Genomic DNA, 20,718 nt, shown 5'->3' on the forward strand with positions numbered 1-20,718 from the left:
ATGTTTACATACCTCCCCTCTTTTCTGGATTTCCTTCCCATTTAGTGTTAAGTGTTTTTTGTAGGTATATGTGTTGAGATTTGGCGACTGAGTGCTGCTGTTGAGAGTGAGATGTAAAGAAAAGTCTAAAACAGGAATGATGTTATTGATGAAGATGATGCTTATGGCTAATGTTAGATGAGTGTGTATGTGCCAGGCACTGTGCTAAGTGCTTTGTGTGACCATGTCATTTGAGTCTCATCATGAGCCACTGAGGCAGAGATTATTTTTGTACCCATTATACAGATGAAGAAACTGAGACCCAAGGAAGCTGTTACCTGGCCAAGGTCAGTCAGAACTAAAGAGCTATGCTCGTGACCACACTCATGACAGCCCCCAGGGTTTGTTTGGTTTGGTCAGGTAATGGCACCACTCCCTCAATTTGAGGAAATGGAAAGAAAATGGTTGGTGGGGAAATGACAACTGAGTGGAGGACAAGTTGAGCTGGAGATGCTGTGGATTATTCCATGGTAACCAACAGTCAAGAGGGCAGCTCTAGAGGGATCCTGCTGGGGGTGCTGATTAAGGAGGCATCAGCCTACAGAGAGCAAGTCGTCTGAGTCATGGGGATGAAGGAGCCGACTAAGCAGGAGAGCGAGGGACAGACCAGGGCACAGCAAGGAACCAGATGTGTCCCATGAACATGACCATCTGGAAGTCACTGGGAGCAACAGATGTGCAGTGATAGGAGAGCAGCAAAATCCACTATAATGGGACTTCCCTGGCAGTCCAGTGGCTAAGATTCTGTGTTCCCAGTGCAGAGGGCCTGAGTTCAATCCCTGGTCAGGGAACTAGATCCCTTATGCTGCAACTCAGAGTTTGTAAGCCGCAAAGTCTGCATTCTTTGCATGCTTCAAAGAAACCACATGACACAACAAAGATTGAAGATCCCATATGCCACAGCTAAGATCCAGCACAGCCAAAATAAATAAATATTTTAAAAAATCTACTAAAGTTCTTGGCTGCACAAGGAGGAAGAAAGAAGAGTTACCAGAAGGGATTGGGGAAGAGGGGACAGACAGTAATTTTTTTTTTCTTTTAATCATTAAGATGAGAGAGATCTGCAAATGTTGCAGGCTAGAGAGACAGAACCCTTAGAAAGATGAATTTGATAATCAATGGGAGAGAGGAGTGACATCCTTGAGACAGCTGGAGGGATGAGGTGGGAGCATCAGTCTTCAAAAAGAAAATGAACACTTGAGTTCAGAGAAGAATAAAGGTTTGAATCTACCTTGAATGGCCCCAGGAGCTTTAGAAAGGGAAGGGCTGGCCAAGGGATGCAGCCACTGGGATCTATGTCCATTGCTGCATTTCCCACGGGCTGCTTGCAGCCAGTGACGGAGTACGGCAGGGACCTGATTTCCAGGGAATGCACCTTGGGAGGTGGGAGACTGCTCAGATGGTTCATCTGTGCTCAAGGACTTGCCAAAGGCCTGGCTGAATCTTCCTCAGGTACAAGGCAGGCTCACATACTTTCACCCAACCTTCCCTCCTTCACTTGGGCTCAGACCTGCATTGTTTGCCGGCTCCTCCAGCTTTTTCCAGCTCCCTTCCTATTTTCTCTCAAGTGTCTCTTAATATAATCTGTGTATGTTTAGATCTACTGTGTACATTTAGATCTATTGGCATTTGCTTCTTGGAGGACCCAGACTAACATAGCCACCCACAGGCACACAGGGGAAAAATCAGGAAGGCTGAAGGACTTTCCCGGTGGTCCATTGGTGAAGACTTCATGCTCCCAAAGCAGTGGGCCCCCGGTTTGATCCCTGGTTGGGAAACTAGATCCCACAGCCTGAAGCCAAGAGTTTGCATGTTCCAACTCAAGAGTTTGCATGTAGGGACTTCCCTTGCAGTCCAGTGATTAGGACTCTGCCTTCCAGTGCAGGGGGTCAGGATTTGATCCCTAGTCAGGGAGTTAAGATCCAACATGACTTGGGGCCAAAAACAAAAGAAGCAAACTCACCAAAACATGAAAGAGAAGCAATATTGTAATGAATTCAATAAAGGCTTTGACAATGGTCCACATCAAAAAAAAAAAAAAAAAAAAAGAATCTTAAAAAAAAGCTTGCATGCTATAATGAAGATAGAAGATTCTGAGTCCTGCAACTAAGACCCAGCACAGTCAAATAAATAAATAAATATTAAAAAAAATTCCCTCTGATGAGGGGCTTCCCTGGGTGGCTCAGTCGGTAAAGAATTCACCTGCAATGCAGGAGACCTGGGTTCGATCCCTGGGTCGGTAAGATCCCCTGGAGAAGGGAATGGCAACCCACTCCAGTATTCTTGCCTGGGAAATTCCATGGATAGAGGAGCCTGGTGGGCTAAAGTCCATGGAGTTGCAAAGAGTCAGACATGACTTAGTGACTAAATCACTATCAACATATAATGGAAAGGTAGAAAAAAGACGTGAGGAAGTTGAAAATAACAAAAATTAAAAAAAAAACTGCATATTTAAGAAAGAAGAGGCTTAGCTCTTTAATTGCATTTTGAGCATTGGTCATAAGACTTATCTTTGACAGCACAGTATTTTTAAAAATTCAAGTATTTTCCTTGATATTTAATACCAAGTCCCTTCTCCCAGGGAAGTAACCACTTAATTTCTTTGGCACTCATGAACCGCTGCAGTTCCTGTGTGGCTGTGGTGTGCGTGTGCATGCTAAGTCACTTCAGTCACAGTAGTTACTGATTCCTGTCCACTAGACCTCCCCTGGGTGGTGGGATCTGTCAGATTCACAGTGTGTGTGTGTGTGTATTGACTGCATGCACTCATATGACAGGCAGGATGTGTGACAAAACTGCTCTGACAAATGTTTGCCTTTTTAAACAAAAAGTGTGCCATATATTTTTATTAAATCATAGAAAACTCATTTGTATACAAATTTTTCCATCTTGGGGACACTGGAATATGAAACAGCTGTGTAACAAAACATTTGAAAGATACATCTCACTTTAAGCAGAGACAAGGTTTAAGTTGTCACATTTATTAAAAAAAAAAAAAAGTTGAAATAATCATTAACACATTATTGGCTTTTTTCCACCTTTGGGCCAGAGGAATAGTATCTCTTTTGACTCCCCGATTCTCATTACTCAAACCAACCATGAGTTTAAAAAGTGATTAACTTGAAAGTTTAATACAAAGTCAATTTCTTTTTTGCAACCATGGGCTTTTAGGGCAAATGCCAAATTTCAGGAGATGGTCTCCTTTCACAGGACCTGTTAAGTTTCTTTTCTACAACAGCAAACATGTATAATGGTACAGAATATATTTCAGAATAAGTTAAATATTAAGACATACAGTATGGCAATAATGTCCTACTTTTCTTTCTACCACGTAAATTAGAAAGTTCATCCTAATCTTACACATCTGTAAAAGGGTGAAGACTGAGGGATCCAGTGATACTGAAAATACACAACAACTGTCAGAACCACATTCTCTAAATGCTTTGGCTGATTATATACAAATGGTCCTGCCAGCATCACACCTGCATTTGTTCCAGGGGGGCTCTAAATGAACAGATACTGGAGTTCACCAAGCTTAAACAGGCAGTGTTTTCGAATTTTAGGCTGTCACTCGCTCTGCTTCTGAGCAGAGACTCAAAGGTCACACTGTGACATGTCTGCACTCATCCCAAATACTCACATAACATAAACACAAATTAAATACTATCAAAGTTATTTTAAATTAAATTGAAGACCACTATTTTTAAGTGCATGAAGTACTCCCCGCTAGCTTCTTGAATGTGTGTTATGGAGCAAGAATCAACATCCCAGGGAACATCCGTGTTCCTACATGTTAAGAGGCCAACCCACTTTCTCTGAGAACTCCCTAGAGTAACACATGAGACCTACAGGGGGAAGAAAGCAATTCTCCAATCTAAACGGAGGGAGAGTCTCAGCCATTTTCCCAAACTCCAGTTTGGATTTTGGACTCATTAAGGCAGGAACTCAAAAATGTGATCTTTGGAACTGGCTCCTGGTGTCACCTGTGGTGACAGTCTGTGTCTGCAGGACACTTCATTGACCCTTAATACTACAACCTTCCTTCCGGCTCCCCTCCGGGTCCTGGGCCCCTGTGGTCAAGAGACAGACCTGGCACTCTCCCAGGTGATGTGTAAACAAATCTGGGAAAACCACGTTGCTGCAAATGTTTGCTATGTCAGTGAAAAACCTCGTGGGCTGAGAAAGGTAACAGGAAACGCTGCCCCATGACAGCTTCTCACAAGGCCTCTTTTCTGCTCATCCTGTTGAAGACTATGAAGTCAACCCACACACTCTTTGCCTTGCTTGCTCCAAATGGTATTAAACAGAGTGAGAAACTTTCCTTTGGACTACCTTATTCCTGAATTCCGACCAGTGCTTATTCAAGCCAAGTGGTCCACTGTCTTGTTACCGCAGGTGACTGGGAGAGGAGGTGAGGCTTCTGTGCAGATTGGGGTTCTGGCTGTGTCTGTTCCGACTGCGGACAGATGAGAACATGGTGTTGCAGCCAGGGACCTTGCATTTGTGCAGCTGGCGGAGGTGCACGGTCTTGTAGTGGGCCCGGAAGGTCCCCTTATTGCTGTATGTCTTCTGACAGAGGTGACAGGTCAGGGGCAGCCCAGAAGGCAAGCTGGCAAGGCTCTGGTCAGCCTTCCCCATCAGGACGCAGAGTGGGTAGTCCTCCCCGGGCACCAGGCCTGGCCCATCACAGTTGCCGTCGCAGTCCTCTGTGAGCACAGTGCCCTCCTCGCTGGCCCCGTCTGAGTCCCAAGAGGAGTGGCTGCTGCTCTCCGACTTCACGCTCGAGGTAGTGCTCAGATCCAAGACAGTGCCCTCGCTGGGCAGACCAGAGGCGTAGCTCTGTAGGCCGGTGCTGTGGACCTGGGCTAGCGGGTACACCAGACTGCCCATCCGGCTCATCCCCTTGAAGATGACAGACGTCTGGGAGGCTTGCGGTGTGAAGGCTGCCTCCTGGTAGGCCTCCTGGGCTGTGTCTTTCAGGAGGTAAGCTGCCCGGAAGGGGTCTTCACCGCTCTCCAGAGCTTCTTGGGGCAATACTTTCTGGTGGAGGTTTAGGTTTGAACTGTGTCTACAAGAGTGAAAAGGTGGTTAGCAATGAGTAGGGCTGTCATCTTTGTTGTTTTAAAGACAGTCTTCGGTCTGAGTAGAGACACTAGGCAGATACCGGGAAAGCTTGTGGCGTGAGGGAAGTGATGCTAAGGGGCTCAGGATGCAGCGCCTGTGTGGTGGACACTGCTCGCTGCCGTCCACTGCTTGTCCCAAGTCAGCATCTGACCAGGGGAGTTGACAGAATGTGTAGTTCTCTTCAGCTTGCACAGTCTGCCTGACATGTTAAGTTCCTGCACCTCATCTTTAGAGAATGGCTAGACTGCTTCAGTTAGGCCCATTCAGCTGGGACACTGGAACCAGGAGATCCCAGAAGAAAACTGGTCACAAACAGTAAGGAACTAAGCAGAGGACTTTATTTCAATGAAACCAGGAGACAGGCTCTTCCAGAGCTGTACTGTCCCAAATAACGGCTACTCATAAGCAGCTACTGAGCGCCTGAAAGGTGGCCAGTGTCATATACTGAAATGATAATATTTTGAATAGACTGAATGATAGGAAATACATTACTAAATTTACTTGTTTCTTTTCACGTTTTTAATGTGGCTACCATAAAATATTAAGATTTCCTACGTGGTTTGCATCGTGGACTAGAGCATCTGAACGAAACATCACCACATGGAAGTTCTACAGGTGAGAGGCTAGAAGTGGTATATGTGTGTGTGAGTGTGCGTGTATGTGAAATTTAGTTTGTATTTGCAACATTTCACTATATACCAGACAGGAATTTTGCAAGTGCAGCACTGTGAGCACACTGCCAATCACCCACCCAATGGTTAGTCCTGAAGGGCAGATAATGAGTATCCATTATGACACATGCCTTTTACTCATAATATATCATTTGGATGTAACTTGTCAATCAATGCTGGCCTTGCTCAGAGATCCCCTAACTTCTGACGAGCAAAAATGCCCCTTACTACAGGGCATAATCTCAAAGGTGACTGCAGAATTATTCTGAGCAGGGAACATACCTCCCCCAATACAGATCAGGATGCGTGCCAGGGTCAAACTGGGAAAAATATCCTCACCAAAATAACAAGAAATCAGATTTTCTCTTCTAAATCTCCAAAGATGTGTTTGGTGGGGAGCCGGGGGGGATGTTACTCAAAGTGCATGAAATTTGTTACTCAACTTCTTTTTAATCCTTGTATACTTTCTTTTTGGGGGACATAATCAGAATTATGCTCCCAGATCACCCACTTTGCAAGCAGCTCTTCTCCACTGCAACTCTGCCCTGTGATTATGTCAGCATCCTGGGTTGAAGGGGCAGGTATGTCTCGGCAGAAAACCAGACACTAGATTGACATATAGATTCCAGGATATACAAGTGGTCAAAAAAGGGTCAGACAAACACATTTACTGGAACCCTGTACAGAAAAGTCCCTGATGTAACAGAGGGAACCTCTGGGTCCTGTGCTCAACTGCTGAGGATTCTATGAACACCAAAAACTAACATGTGTGCAGCCCTCTCTCCTCCTCAACCATCCTGAGGGCTAGATGTACTTTCCAAGGTGCCATGTCCCCTAAGGTCAGTGACAACCACATCTGCAAAACCCCGGGACCATGTGCTGGGCTTTCTGCTTCCAGGACTTTGCTAACGCTGTGCCTCCTGCCCAGGTCTGCATTTCTTCACTTAAACCTCAACCTCCCACTCCAACTCTCCCCTCCCCTGCTCCTGACTATGTAGATTAGCTGATACCAGTGGGTTTCAAAGTGTGATCTGGGTACCCCGAGTGGTCCCTGAGATCTTTTCAGGATGTCTCTCGAGTCAGACTCATCTCATAACTATGCTAAGACATGATTTTCCTTTTCTGCCTCATTCTCTCACTGGCGTGCATGTGTGTGTGCTAAGTCACTTCAGTCGGGTCTGACTCTTTTCAACCCCATGGACTGTAGTCCACCAGGCTCCTCTGTCCATAGGATTCTCCAGGCAAGAATACTGGAGCGGGCTGCTGTGCTCCTACTCCAGGGGATCTTCTCCATCCAGGGATCGAACCCCATGACTCTTAAGTCTCCTGCACTGGGGTTCTTTACCACTAGCGCCGCCTGGAGTGGTATTCCAGAGGCCATATGACGTGTGATATTTCAACAGACTGAATGAAGAAGCTGACATGAGAATCCAGTCGTCGTCTACTAAAGATATTAGCAAAATGTAAAACAAAGCCGCTTCTCACTAAAGTTCTTTGTCCGGAAAATGTAATTTTTCATAAAATTGTAATAAACTAATTTATTAAGTGATGTGATGTACATATTAATTTTTTTCAGTTTTAATTTTTAATACAGTAAATATTGATAGATATACACCCAAACAGACACAAGTTCTTGAGGTTTTAAGAATTTGTAAAGGAGTTGTGACATCAAAACTTTTGCAAGTGGTTGGTTTAGAGTAATGCCATGTAAAGATGGTTTCTAGGAAACCAACCCTAACTTTTCGAGGAGTTTGGTGAGATGCCCCCCCATGCCCATTATAGTCTGTATCCCCCGAGTTCTAGCAGCCACCACAGTCAGTTGTAATCACCCGTGCACTGCTGCCTCCCCACGGGCCTTTGTGGGCAGGGACTGTGTCCAGAGCACCTAACACAGAGGTGATTAAACACTCACAGGCTAAGTATCCACAGTGCTGTGGCAGTCCCCTTGATGGGTCCTAGGAAGTGCTGTGGGCAGTAGCCGCGGCTCGAAGACAGGAAGGCAGCTGTCCTCACAGCAATGCAATTCTCATCTCTGATTCAGAAAAATGGTGGTGGACCTGGGACTGCTAGCCAAGTCCTGTCAAGATGGTATTGTTTTAATCACAGATCCCAGGGAAAACGCAGTACCAATTCTAGATTACTAGAATTAGTGGTTTACATTTAGCATGCGAGATGCTTTCCTGTGGTGTGGGGAGGAGGCTCGCATCTCAGATAGATCCAAAAACAGGAAAATATTAAATACATGAAGAATAAATACGAATAGTATCTTAAATTCAATATGCCTTCTAACTTGGCAGATGACATAGGTCAGAACAGTATCATAAATAACAAGGATAATCTGACTGACAGGACTATTCCTTCTTTGTAACAACAGCTTATTCATGAACAAATTCTTCTCTCGGAGGCTGGAGGAGGAGGACCAGCGCACTAATTAGGTGTCCTGGAGGTTGGGTGCAACATCCAGCGACGGAAACAGGAATTTTAACAAATATCACCCTTGCCCTATCCTCTCTGCTCAAGACAATGAGTGTGTTCTTAGGAGCCCTGTCCAGGAATGTGTGTGGGAGTCTACACCTTTTCGCCCTGTTAATAAATTAGGGGCTACAATTTGGACTAAGGCAATGGGGGTGTTGAGCTGCTTGAAATAAAGTTTGTTTGGACAAATGTAACATTTTAATGTTCTGTGAATCATTTAGCATCTCTAATGCTGCAGCTGAGCACTGGTCTCATCAGAGGGTTGGTTCTCTCCCTAAAGCCTCCTGGTATTTTTCGGCAAGCCTCTACTTCCCTTTAAAGGCTGGGGAGGAAGGCGACCTGAAGCATGGTTCTGCGACCCAAGTTCATCAAGAAAAATAAGAGGAAGGCCAGTGCTGTGTGACCACAGAGATGAGGGGTACTCCATCCCCCGGCAGTTGGAGAGCAGTGTGGTTCTGTGTCATGGGGTCATGAAAACCCAGCATCGACAAGACCTCTCCTCTTTCAACTACATGTCACAGACATGGACATAACCTGTTAATTGCCTTTACTCTTTAATAACTCAATATTTCAGACATCTTCAATCAGGCAGTTATTCTTCTTTTCAAATAGAGTGGTTAATTAGAAATCAGAGAAAACGCTTCATTCTGTGGAGTTCAGTTTGAAATGAAAGTCAGATAAGTTTTGCGACGCTACGATCCTAATGTGAAAAGCTCCCTGCCTCCCTTGCTCCTCTAATGAGTGAACCAGTTCATGGTTCCTGATATCCCAAACCACTGGGACCAGATGTGTTTCTGAATCCAAAATTCCTCAGGCTTTAGAAAGGCAGAGTGATGCATTCACTGTAATATCACAGTAATGTCCCCATAAGAAATCCATTAACATTTCTGTACTGAATATATACAAAACCCCACACAAGGGGAGACTCTAAAAGATCAGATAGCCTCACGTCATTTCATGTCAGGTCTTATAACTAAATGAGTTTAAACTCTGGAGCCAAAAACGCGGGGACCTGGATCTATAGGACACTCTTCCTCAGACGGTGGCCCCTGGAATAGCTCAGTGTCCCCTGGGAACTTAGCAATGCAAACCCTCACATCCGGTCCCAGACCTGCTGTGACAGAAAGAGTAGGGGTGGGGCTCCGAAGTTTGCTTTAATGACCCTCCAGGTGACTCAAGTGCCTATTAAAGGTTAAGACCCACCGCCCTGGAAGCAAAGATCGCCACCAGGTGTCTTACCTGTCCCTGCTCCTGCGGGAGGGGAAAGTGGCCTTGCAGCCCTCCACTGTGCACGTATGCATTTCCCGGGCGTGCATGTTTTTCTGATGCATCTTCACGCCGCAAGCGTTTTTAAAGGTCTTCTTGCAGATGTCACACTGGAAGCGATTCTCGTCCTTCGACCTCACTGATGCTGGCTGACCCAAGTGCTCCGGCTCTTTGGAATCTTCGAAACAAGGGAAAGCCATTCCTTGGGTGGACAAGGCACCAAAGAGCCCCCCGGCCAGCAGGTGCTGCTGCAGTTTGATATAGTCGGGAAAAGGCACGCAGGGCTCCACCCTGGTGGTGAGGTGAGGTTCACGGCCATCCTCCTCCGTGTCCCGTGGCACGGTGTTCAACGCTGACTTCTGCCCAGTCTCCCTCTCCGAGGTGTGTGTGGCATGCTCAGGAGTCTGGCGGATGGCTCCACTGGACTCAATTCCTGGCCCGAGATAGCAGGGCCTCTCTTCCTCAACGTGAGGCCTCTCGGAGCTTCCTGCTGGCGTGTGCGGCTCCTCTGGGGCTCCGTCTGACTGGGGGCTGCAGGTCTCCAGCTCATCTTCGCTGACCACCTGCAGGGGCATGTCTTCATCAGAGCTCAGAGGCTGCCTCTTCTCATCTGCTGTCTCCACGGCCTCCTTCTCTATTTTGATGGGCATACTGGACTTGCGGGATTTCTTCTTGGGCAGGGTGTCGAATGGTGTTTCACTGGAAGCCAGGTGTTCTGGGATGGACGAGGACAGCAGAGGGAGGGAGGGCAGCATCCCAGGGGTGTTGGCCAGCTCGGCTGGAGTGGCTGGGCTGCGGTAGAAAGGCAGGACTGGCTGGACAGTCTTCAGGTTGGGGAAGAGCACCCCATTGTGGCTGAGGCTTGGGAAGGTTGGCTGGCTCTGGGGGTCTTCCAGGGCCCCAGCGTAGCCAGGGAGAGGCCGGCAGTCTGGAGGAGTCACCCCGAGGCCTGGGCGCTTGGCGCTCTCCGAGGCAGCCAGGGTCAGGCCGCCCCTCAGGTCTTTGTCCCTGTTGTTTCTGTTCATGGGCATGTGCAGCCGGGGGTTGGGGTTGGCACTGTGGCGGTTGCGGCTCCTCAGGGAGCTGAACACCATGTTGCAGCCTTCGATGGTGCACTTGTGCTTGATCTTCAGGTGCACGGCGTTGTAGTGGATCTTCAGCGTGCCCTTGTCATAGAAGGTCTTTTCACACGCCGTGCAGAACACCCGGCCCTTCTTTGTGCCGAGGCTGCTCCTCTCGGGCTTCACTTTGGCCTCGGGGGACAGCTGTGTCCTTTCGAGCTTTGTGATGATGCTGTATGAGCTGGAGTCGCTGAAGTGGGTGCTGTCTTCCTTTTTGGTGACAGCATTGGGACAGTTGAGACACGGATCTTTTTCAACCTGAAATGGGGTGGAACTGGAAGTGAGGAAGCTGCTGTCAGGGAAGGCTCCGTGGACTTCCTGTTTGGGGTCCTGGCTTTGGTCTTGACTCTGCTCCAGCACATAGGGGTCGGGGAGTGACCCTATCAGTGCTGGGGGCAAGGGGTTGAAGAACTGGAAAGGCAGCATGAAGGTCATGTTGTTAATGAGGTTCTCAAAGGGGTGGAGGCTGCTGGGGCTTCCTCTGTCCACGGGAGCGGGGAGGCCGGCACTCCGGTGGCTGCAGCTCTCGATGAAAGCCCTGATGTCGACGCTGGCCGTTGAAGGTGGGATGACAACCGACTGCTCTTCTTTCTCCTGAATTGCCATGAGCTCAACTATGGACTTGGTCTCTCCAAAACGAAGAAACTGCTGTAAGGTGGCCACCTCCTCCTCACTGGTCATGATGCTCCAGTGATCCAGCACTTTTCCTGAGGCATCCTAAACCCAAACCAGAATTTAAAAGGACAATTAATTTACTGTTCCTTACCCTTCCCAGGTGGCTCAGCGGTAAAGAATCTGCCTGCAATGCAGGAGGTGTGGGTTTGATCCCTGGGTCAGGAAGATCCCCTGGCATAGGAAATGGCAATCTACTCCAGTATTCTTGCCTGGGAAATCCTACGGACCGAGGAGTCAGGTGGGCTACAGACCATGGGGTTGCAAAACATTCAGATATGACTGAACGACTAAACAGCAACCACCACAACCCTCATGCCATGTGGTTAGGGCCTCCACCAGCATCATGGGACACTTTTATATATATTAGAAAAAGACACCCCTGGGAGCACTGGGCTCGATGAGCTCAGCCCTCACTCACCCCACTCTCCTAGGAAAGAAACTCTCTGTCGAAAAATAAACTGTACAAATGTTAGTGGTGGTCCAGAAGACAGAAATAAAATTATATCACTCAAGTCTAAGGGAAGTTTGGTGATTATTTTCCATCCTATTTCAAACCAATTGGTAGTCTTGCATTAGGCATAATAATTTTCTCCCACTAAAATTAAAATATGTATCATTTGAGCAACAGTAATTTCTTTATCTAAACAGTATAGATGGGAAATCAGGCCTAGATATAGCTCAAGTATTTATTTGCTGCGGGTTGAATGATCTTTCCCAAGCAACTAACATCAAAATACAAATGAACCTGTATTGATCTATTGCCTGTGTTCACAAAGCAGAGCGGTAATTACACTGGAGTGTTGGAGATTTTTCAAACTCTAGCAAGACCTAACTTTTCCCAAAACTACAATAAATATTTTATCACAGAACATGTATTTGATGGCCTACTGAGATTTTTCACAGTGCATGTAAGAGTTTTGAAGATGATGAGGAATGTAACATCATAAATTTTTCATGCGCTGGAGGTTCAAGGTAATTGATTCCATATTTTTAATCCTAACACTAGAAAGCAAGATTATTAGGATCATTAAATATTGATCTATGTCATAATGTAAAAGCATAATGCTGCTCTACATAAAAGGTGGTTTCTGGCCTTCGAGGGGTCCCACACTCAAGGTAAGCCAACAGGGTTCCAGAGGAAGCCTGCAGGTGTTGTCAGAGTCAGAGAGTGGGTTCACATTTCAAGTCTGCTGCATGCAAACTGAGGGACTTCAGCAAGATCCAGAAGCACTCAGCCTCTGTTTTCTCACCTGGAAAATGGGGATAATCGACCTACCTTGTGAGATGACTGGAAGAGGGACTAAGTCAGTAAATGGTTGTTATTTGTGCTTGTTTCAAGTTTATGGCCTAGCTGAGTTACACTGAATGTATGTGAGTCTTGGAAATACATTCATCTGCCCATCTCATTGAAATTTTTATCAAAGTCAACTGACATTTTCTAGCATAGTGACAGGGAAGAAAATGCTGTAGCTATTTCCTATGTCAGAGAAATCCAGGAAACATGTTCTTTGCCTGAGAAAATACCTTGACAGCCTCTCTGGATAGGAAGCATAAGGTAGACCCCTAGAACACAAAGAGAGGTGAAACTACTCTGCAAAGGAGAGAGATGAGAGAAGGCGTGAAAGGCACAGGATGACAGAGTGATGCAGAAATGAGGCAAGAAGGCTGGAAGAGAACTGGTAGGAGAGACAATAAGCGAGAGCATGCCCACAGAACTATCACAAGTCATCGGGGCCTGGGAAGAAAGGTCAACAGTGGGTGGATGGCAGAGGGTGGATGGCAGAGGGTGGATGGCAGAGGGTGGATGGCAGAGGGCTTTAAAGGACAAGAAGGCATAGGATAAAATTGGAACTGTCTGCTGTGCCTTTCTGCAATGTAAGTTCCTCAACTCCAAACTCTCAATAAAATTGGAAACCAATGATGTCGTATGGATAATAAAAGAAATGGAGGCAGCACCAAGGATGGGGCCAACGGTTGACTGTGTGAGGGAGTGTGCAATGTTGACTGTGCAAGCTGGCAAGTGAAACCCAAATCAGAGAACACGTAATGCTCTCACTCCCTGAAGTCTAACAGATACCAGTGTTTGTGTGCCCAGTCATGTCTGTCTCTTCACGATCCCATGGACTATAACCCGCCAGGCTGCTCTGTCCACAGGATTTCCCAGGCAAGAATACTGGAGTGGGTTGCCATGCCCTCCTCCAGGAGATCTTCCCAACCCAGGGATTGAACTTACATCTCCTGCATTGGCAGGCAGGTTCTTTACCACTGTGCCACAAGGAAAGCAATGGATTTCTCCCAGAATGTGAGATAGGCTGAGGCCAAGAGGAATGACGATGAAAGGGAGGGATGACTAGCAGCAGCTGGAGCACTGGTGGCACTGCATTACACCTGTCCTGCTCTCGAGGAGTGGCACCCACATACCCGTACCTGCAGCACGTATCCTCGGATGTAATCCTGGAGGGTCCAATCCAAGGCGTGCAGGATCTGAAGGACTTCGTCTTGCTTCAGCACACTGAAGAGCCGGTCCAGAAGGATCTTCAGGCGGACAGGGATGGCCTGGGTCCCATACAGCATGAGGCTGCTGATGTCGAACACCACGTTGGACTGGACGATCTCCACCTGGCTTGTGGGGTACACGGCGGGGATCCTCAGCTTACTCAGAGCTGAAAAACGGAATTGAAAAAATGTTGTTTTTCAAGATTCTACCTTTAAGAGAAAAACACCGCTTGGGAAGTAGGCGAAGGGCGAACTCTCAGTTATTTGTGCCAATGGAAAAGCCACAAATATGCAAACAATTAATAATCTTAATGGCTACTTGGCTCCATGTTATTCACAGGAACCTGTAAGATAAAATGGAGCACCCTGAGAGGCCTCTTTTCCCCCTTTCCTGTGGCGTGCCTAAGGAGTAAACAGCCACAGGTAAGGACCACACCTGGGAAACTGGTAAAAATGAAGGCGGCAGGTGTGTAATCAAGAGGATGGAAAACCAGGAAGCACAGGCCCTGGGGGAGAACCTGGACTTGGAAGCCCTCAGACTGGGGTGGGAGCGCCCGTCTGCCACCCTCCAGTTGTCAGGCTCAGCAACTGAGCCCATGCTGTCCAACCCAACAGTCACCAGTCAAACACAGCTGTTCAAATTTAGATTTACATTAATTAACATTAAAAAATAAAACTAAAAATTCAGCTCGCCCGTTGTGCTAGTCACATTTCAAGGGCTCGTAGCCACATGTGGCTGGTGTAGTGCTGGGTTGTCAGGTTTAGCAAATAAAAACACAGGAAGTTCCTGTTAAACTTGAATATAGATTTCAGATAAACAACAAATAAGTGGTATATACTTAAACCAAAAATATTAATTGGGATATACTTAGGCTAAAAAAATTATAGTTTAACTGAAATTCAAATTCAACTGAGCATTCTACTTTTTCATCTAGCAACCCTGGGCTAGAGGCTACTTACTGTATACGCACAGACTATTTCTTTCATTGCAGAACAGCCCTGAAGCACCACTTTCTACATCTTCAGAAGGCAGCAGATAAACACTTTTCAGAGTTAAGATACAAAGAGATAACACATATAAAGCTCCTAGCCTGTTTTCTGGCACACAGCAGTAACTTCAGATGTTAGCTGTCATTCGTGGATATTAAATCCGTTCCTGAGTAACTGCATTATTTAGAGGAAACACTACAGGCCAAGGCAGGGAAATGGTTACCATGCGCCACCCATCCATGTCTGCACTGCTCACACTGACGGTGGTTGATCTTTCCTGGTTTGAAGCTTTGGCAGCTGCAGTTCAGAGTACAGCCGATAGCCTACAGGAGAGAACATGGGGACACCGGGCATGTTAGCAATGTGTGGAACACACACAGCATCTTCAGAACAGAACGCGTTCCTCCACTGAGCAGCACTGGCTGAATGACCTGTGCCCCCTCCATGCCAGGCCCAGACATGCTACTGTCCCCTGGAAAGAGGAGCAGCTCACCCTGGCCCTGGAGACAGCAAACACACTACACAGATATTCCACATGCAAGGATGGGTTACAACCCTAGAACTCTTTATAAGAAAGGATTACAGGCAGGAAGGAGATATCCTGCTTATCATGGAAATGGCATGAAAAGGGTGTAGAAGAGTCACATTCTCACTAAATCTATAAGTTGACCAGAACAGCAATCCAGAAAGGGATAATGGGGTTGCCCTGAAACAAGTAAATAGGAGAATGATCCGAACTGAGAGTAATGCACATGTGTACTTCGTTACTCCCTCCCCCAAACAGGGCAGATGCTGAATATCAAGACAGATCCGAGGACATGCAATGGCTGACCACACCAAGGATCATTCCCTGACTCTGCTGACTGGACTGTGTGACTGACAGCCAGACGCAGGCTGGACAAGCCCTGCGTCAATGCTCAGGTGCAGGTTAAGGTGGTGGGTGTGGCGTGGGGGTGTGGAGTGTGCAAACATACAACTGAAATAGAAGATACAGATGTATGTGTCAACAAAGTTCTAGAATTAAGAACAGAGGTTCACATATATTTTTAAGATGGATTTCTCAAAAGGGGATAAGAGGCCTGAGGAATGTAATCTATTATTAAAGAGAAAAAGCTCTCACTGGAGTTCTGTCAATGAGATTTCTGGGAGGAGGCGCTGGGTGGAATCGTATGATTCAAGAGAGCTCGGACAGTTGGGGGGTGCCTGGGTGTTTGCAGGCATGAGAAAGCCCTACGACTGGGGGTTTAACCTCCATATGACAATTAAGGGACTGTGTGGCCTTGTGTGCAGACAGGGAAGGGGAGAATCTGGCCGAGGACACATTAAGGAGCATATCAACTAGTTTTCACTTAAACATCAGTTGTTGGTGGGATTGTAAAATGGTGCAGCCACTTTGGAAAATAGTCTGACCGATCCTCACAAACACAGTTACTTTACTACCAACTGATTTCACTTCTAGGTTTAAGCCCAAGAGAACTGAAAACCTATGTCCACATAAAACTTGCACCTGAACCTTAAAATCAGCATTATTTACTAGCCTCACAGTGGAAACCACCCCGATATATACTGATTGATGAACAGATAAACAAAATGTGGTATGGCCATACAATGGGGTATCACTAGGCAATAGGAAAGAATGAAGTACTGATACCTGCCAGAATATGTGTGAACTCTGAAAACATTTATGATGATGAAAGAAACCAAGTACAAAAGTTCACAGGCTGAATGATTCCACTTATGTGAAACGTCAAGAACAGGCTAATCCATAGAGCCCTGAAGCAGACTAGTGGTTACTGGGGTTGTGGGGAGCAGGTAGGATGAGGAGCTAATGGGAAAGGGGTGTTCCTTTATTGTTCTCATTGTTTTTAAAGACAGCTTTAAGTTGAGACTATATTAATAGTTCACATATCATACAACACCCATTTAAAGTAAACAAATGATTTTTAGAATATCCAGAGTTGAACAACCATCATCATAATACAATTTTGGAACATTTCCATCATCCACCAAAGAAACCCTGTGAACAAGTTTATGATAGACATATGCTTTCATGTCTTCAGGATATATTCCTAGGAGTGGAACTGAGGGATCATACAGTAACTCTATGTTTAACTTTCTGAGAACCCCCTCAAACTGTTTTTAAAGGTTTATTTTCCCACCAAGTGCTCAGTGGCCTTCTGTGTGTCTATTCAGATCTTTTGCCCATTTTTAAATTGGGTTGTATTTTTAGTATTGAGTCATAAGAGTTCTTTATATATGCTACGTATAAGTCCCTTACTAGATATGTACAAGTCCCTTACCAGATATATAGTGGCATATATATACTTTCTCCAATCCTTGGATTATCCTTTCACTTTCTGCATGATATCCTTTGAAACACAGATGTTTTCAATTTTGACCAGTTTCTTTTTGAGGTAATGGAATGTTCTAAAGTTCTTAGACAGCAGTGATGTTGCACAACTCAGTGAATACAGTGAAACCACTCAGTTGAATTTTATGGTATGTGAATTATATTTTGATAAAAATATAACTTTTAAAAATCAGCCCACTACACTATTAGAATGGCTGAGATCCATAACACTGACAGTATCAAGTGATTGTGAGGATGTGGAGCAACAGAAATCTCATTCATTGCTGATGACAACACAAAACATAAAGCAACTTTGAAACTCAGTTTGGTGGTTTCTTACAAAACTAAACACACTCTTACCATACAATCTAGTAAACTGCATTCCTTGGTATTTAAAAGGCGTTGAAAACTTATCACACAAAAACTGCACATGGATGTTTACAGCAGCTTTATTCATAATTTCTAAGATTTAGAAGCAACCAAGATGTCCTTTAGCAGGCAAATAGATAAATAAACTGTGGTATGCCCAAACAACAGAATATTATTCAGCATTAAATGACATGAACTATCAAGCCAAGAAAAGGCATGGATGAAAAGTAAATGTACATTACTAACTGAAAGAAGCCAATCTGAAAAGACTACATACTGCATGATTCCAACTATATAACATTCTGGAAAAGGCAGAACTATCGAGTCAGAAAAGGTTGGATTAAAGTTTAGCATTCAGAAAACTAAGATCATGCATCTGGTCCCATCACTTCATGGCAAATAGATGGGAAACAGTGGCTGACTTTATTTTTGGGGGCTTCAAAACCACTGCAGATGGTGACTTCAGCCATGACATTAAAAGACGCTTACTCCTTGGAAGGAAAGTTATGACCAACCTAGACAGCATATTAAAAAGCAGAGACATTACTTTGTCAACAAAGGTCCATCTAGTCAAGGCTATGGTTTTTCCAGTAGTCATGTATGGATGTGATAGTTGGACTATAAAGAAAGCTGAGCACCGAAGAATTGATGCTTTTGAACTGTGGTGTTGGAGAAGACTCTTGAGAGTCCCTTGGACTGCAAGGAGATCCAACCAGTCCATCCTAAAGGAGATCAGTCCTGGGTGTCCATTGGAAGGACTGATGTTGAAGCTGAAACTCCAATACTTTGACCACCTGATGCGAAGATCTGACTCACTTGAAAAGACCCTGATGCTGGGAAAGATTGAAGGCAGGAGGAGAAGGGGATGACAGAGGATGAGAGGATTGGATGGCATCACTGATTCAATGGACATGAGTTTGGGTAAACTCCAGGAGTTGGTGATGGACAGGGAGACCTGGTGTGCTGCAGTCCATGAGGTTGCAAAGAGTCAGACATGACTGAGCGACTGAACTGAACTGAACTGATAGAGACAGAAAAAAGACCAGTGGTTGCCAGGGGCTTGATAGGGATTGGGGAACGAATAGGTAAAACACAAGAGGGCATTGAAAATGCTTTGTATGATGATATAATGATAGATACAAAACGTTGCACATGTTTTTCAAACCTGCAGGATATACAACAACAAGCAAGAACTCTGAGGTTAAACCATGGATTTTGGGTGATTATGATGTGCTAATGCTGGTTCATCAATTGTTATCATCCAGTGAGGGATACTGAAAATAGGGCAGGGTATGCCTATGTGGATGTAGGGGTTATATGGGAAATCTTTGTATTGCGTTGGCCAAAAAATTTGCTTCCATTTTTTGGTAAGAAGTTACCAAAAAACACAAAGTTTTTGGACAGTGCAACACTCTCCGTTCAAATCTTCTGTGAATCTAAAAGTGTACTAAAAAAAAAAAAAATAAGGTCTTTTTAAAAAAATCAGTGACCTTACTTAAATACAGGTTAAAATGGCATGATTTGAATGTTATCTATAGTTTCTTTTGGATTACAACGGGCCTGAACAGAAGAACTAGACAGAGATTTTCAGGTGAAAGAATAAGGCTGCTGATAAATGAGGTGTGCAGCAGGTAGTGACGGTGTTACCTAGTTCCGTCAAGAACTTATGGAAAAATAGGAAATCTAGGGGAAAGGGGCTTCACTCTGTACTAAGTCACAGACTACAACACAAAGAACTCCAGATGGTCAGAACAGTCTCTCACTCTAATCATGCATACATTCTCATCTGGGGTACACCATCCCCAAAAGGTGAGAACTGCTATTCTTTTTATGTATAAAGCACACACATACATACATAAACAGATATACAGTATATGGTGTGACACTAAAATCTCATTGGGGGAGGCACAGTTAGGAAAAAAATTTCTAAAGTCTCCTTAGATGTATGTGGGAGTGAAAAATGAAAAAGATTGAGAAATACTGCTCTAATGAAAGACATTATATTATTTTTTCATTATAGAGTTTCTACTTGTGTATATACATAGACAAATGTATTACATACATAAACACACACATCTAGAATTATATACACATAATTATATAGTTATCTTGGCTGGAGGTTAAAGGATAAAGATGAGTTATGGTTTAATTTCTATTACACACTGTCAAAATTTAGAAGAGCATCATTAGGTTCGTTTGTGGCATTCCTATGTTGTCCAGCTTCTAAACTTCTGCAACTCTCTGAACATCAGCTCACAGGTGAACCAATCATCTATATTCTTTTTTTTTTTTTTTTTCACAGATCTCACACTAAGCACTAAACTTCTGAAATATTTCACCACCTACATTCTACAAATATGACTGTCTTCAAGGAAATTTTTAAAAGAAGAAAAGTTCTTATTTTGGATAATGTCCCTCAAGATGCATTCACTCTTTAAAAACAAGGTATTTGAACTATACAAAGTGAATTCACATTTTAAAAAACAGGACCTATCTGAATCAGAGAAAGATGTCCTTGAGCACATGCCTCCTCTACTCCCTAAAGAGTGCTTGAAAAGCTCACTACTTGGGACCCAGCACATCAAAACTATAGAAGGAACAATTCCAAACACATTTCATAGCTTAAGGTTGAAGTAATTTTTTCTGCATCTCCTGACACCTAACTCAGGGTTTCCCCAGCATCACAGACATTCTGAGCTGGGTAATTCTCTGTGATGGGGGGCTGTCCTGCACATTGTAGGATACTGAGAAGCACCCTTGGCATCTACCCACAGTAACACCTCCCCTCTTCCCCAGTTGTGAAAACCAAAAAGTCTCCAGACATTGCCAAATGCCCCCAGCTGAGACTCCCTGATCTAACCTGACTATTCAGATACAGAAGCTTCTAGTTTGGGGCCTGAATTTTAAGCAGCTTTATCTATAATTCCAGTGTGTGAATGCTGCTTTATAAAAAAAAAATCATGTAGTTCTGTATGAATTTATTTGAATAAGGTTTAATAAAGCTCATTAAACATCGATGGAAATACATCTCAGAGGAATTATTTATGAACTAAAAAAAGCTGATTACAGCGTCTAAGAAAACTTCCAATAGTAAAGTCTTTGGGTTTTTCCACCCATTTCAGAATTCCATGATGTAGTAGAA

At 44.8% G+C, this 20,718-nt stretch overlaps 1 protein-coding gene across 1 annotated transcript in view; it reads right to left on the minus strand.

Moving 5' to 3' along the window:
* Positions 1 to 2,849: 2,849 nt before the first annotated feature.
* Positions 2,850 to 20,718, minus strand: part of BNC1 (basonuclin zinc finger protein 1) — a 28,793-nt gene continuing 10,924 nt past the window's right edge. The window contains exons 2-5 of the mRNA XM_020877534.2: positions 15,081 to 15,180; positions 13,799 to 14,034; positions 9,549 to 11,413; positions 2,850 to 5,107 (exon numbers count right to left, since the gene is read on the minus strand). Of these exons, the coding sequence (XP_020733193.2) occupies positions 4,426 to 5,107; positions 9,549 to 11,413; positions 13,799 to 14,034; positions 15,081 to 15,180 (2,883 nt within the window). The 3' untranslated portion in view covers positions 2,850 to 4,425. The remainder of the gene's footprint in view (positions 5,108 to 9,548; positions 11,414 to 13,798; positions 14,035 to 15,080; positions 15,181 to 20,718) is intronic.

This window comes from Odocoileus virginianus, chromosome 16, assembly GCF_023699985.2.
Source record: "Odocoileus virginianus isolate 20LAN1187 ecotype Illinois chromosome 16, Ovbor_1.2, whole genome shotgun sequence".
NCBI classification, from domain to species: Eukaryota; Metazoa; Chordata; class Mammalia; order Artiodactyla; family Cervidae; genus Odocoileus; species Odocoileus virginianus.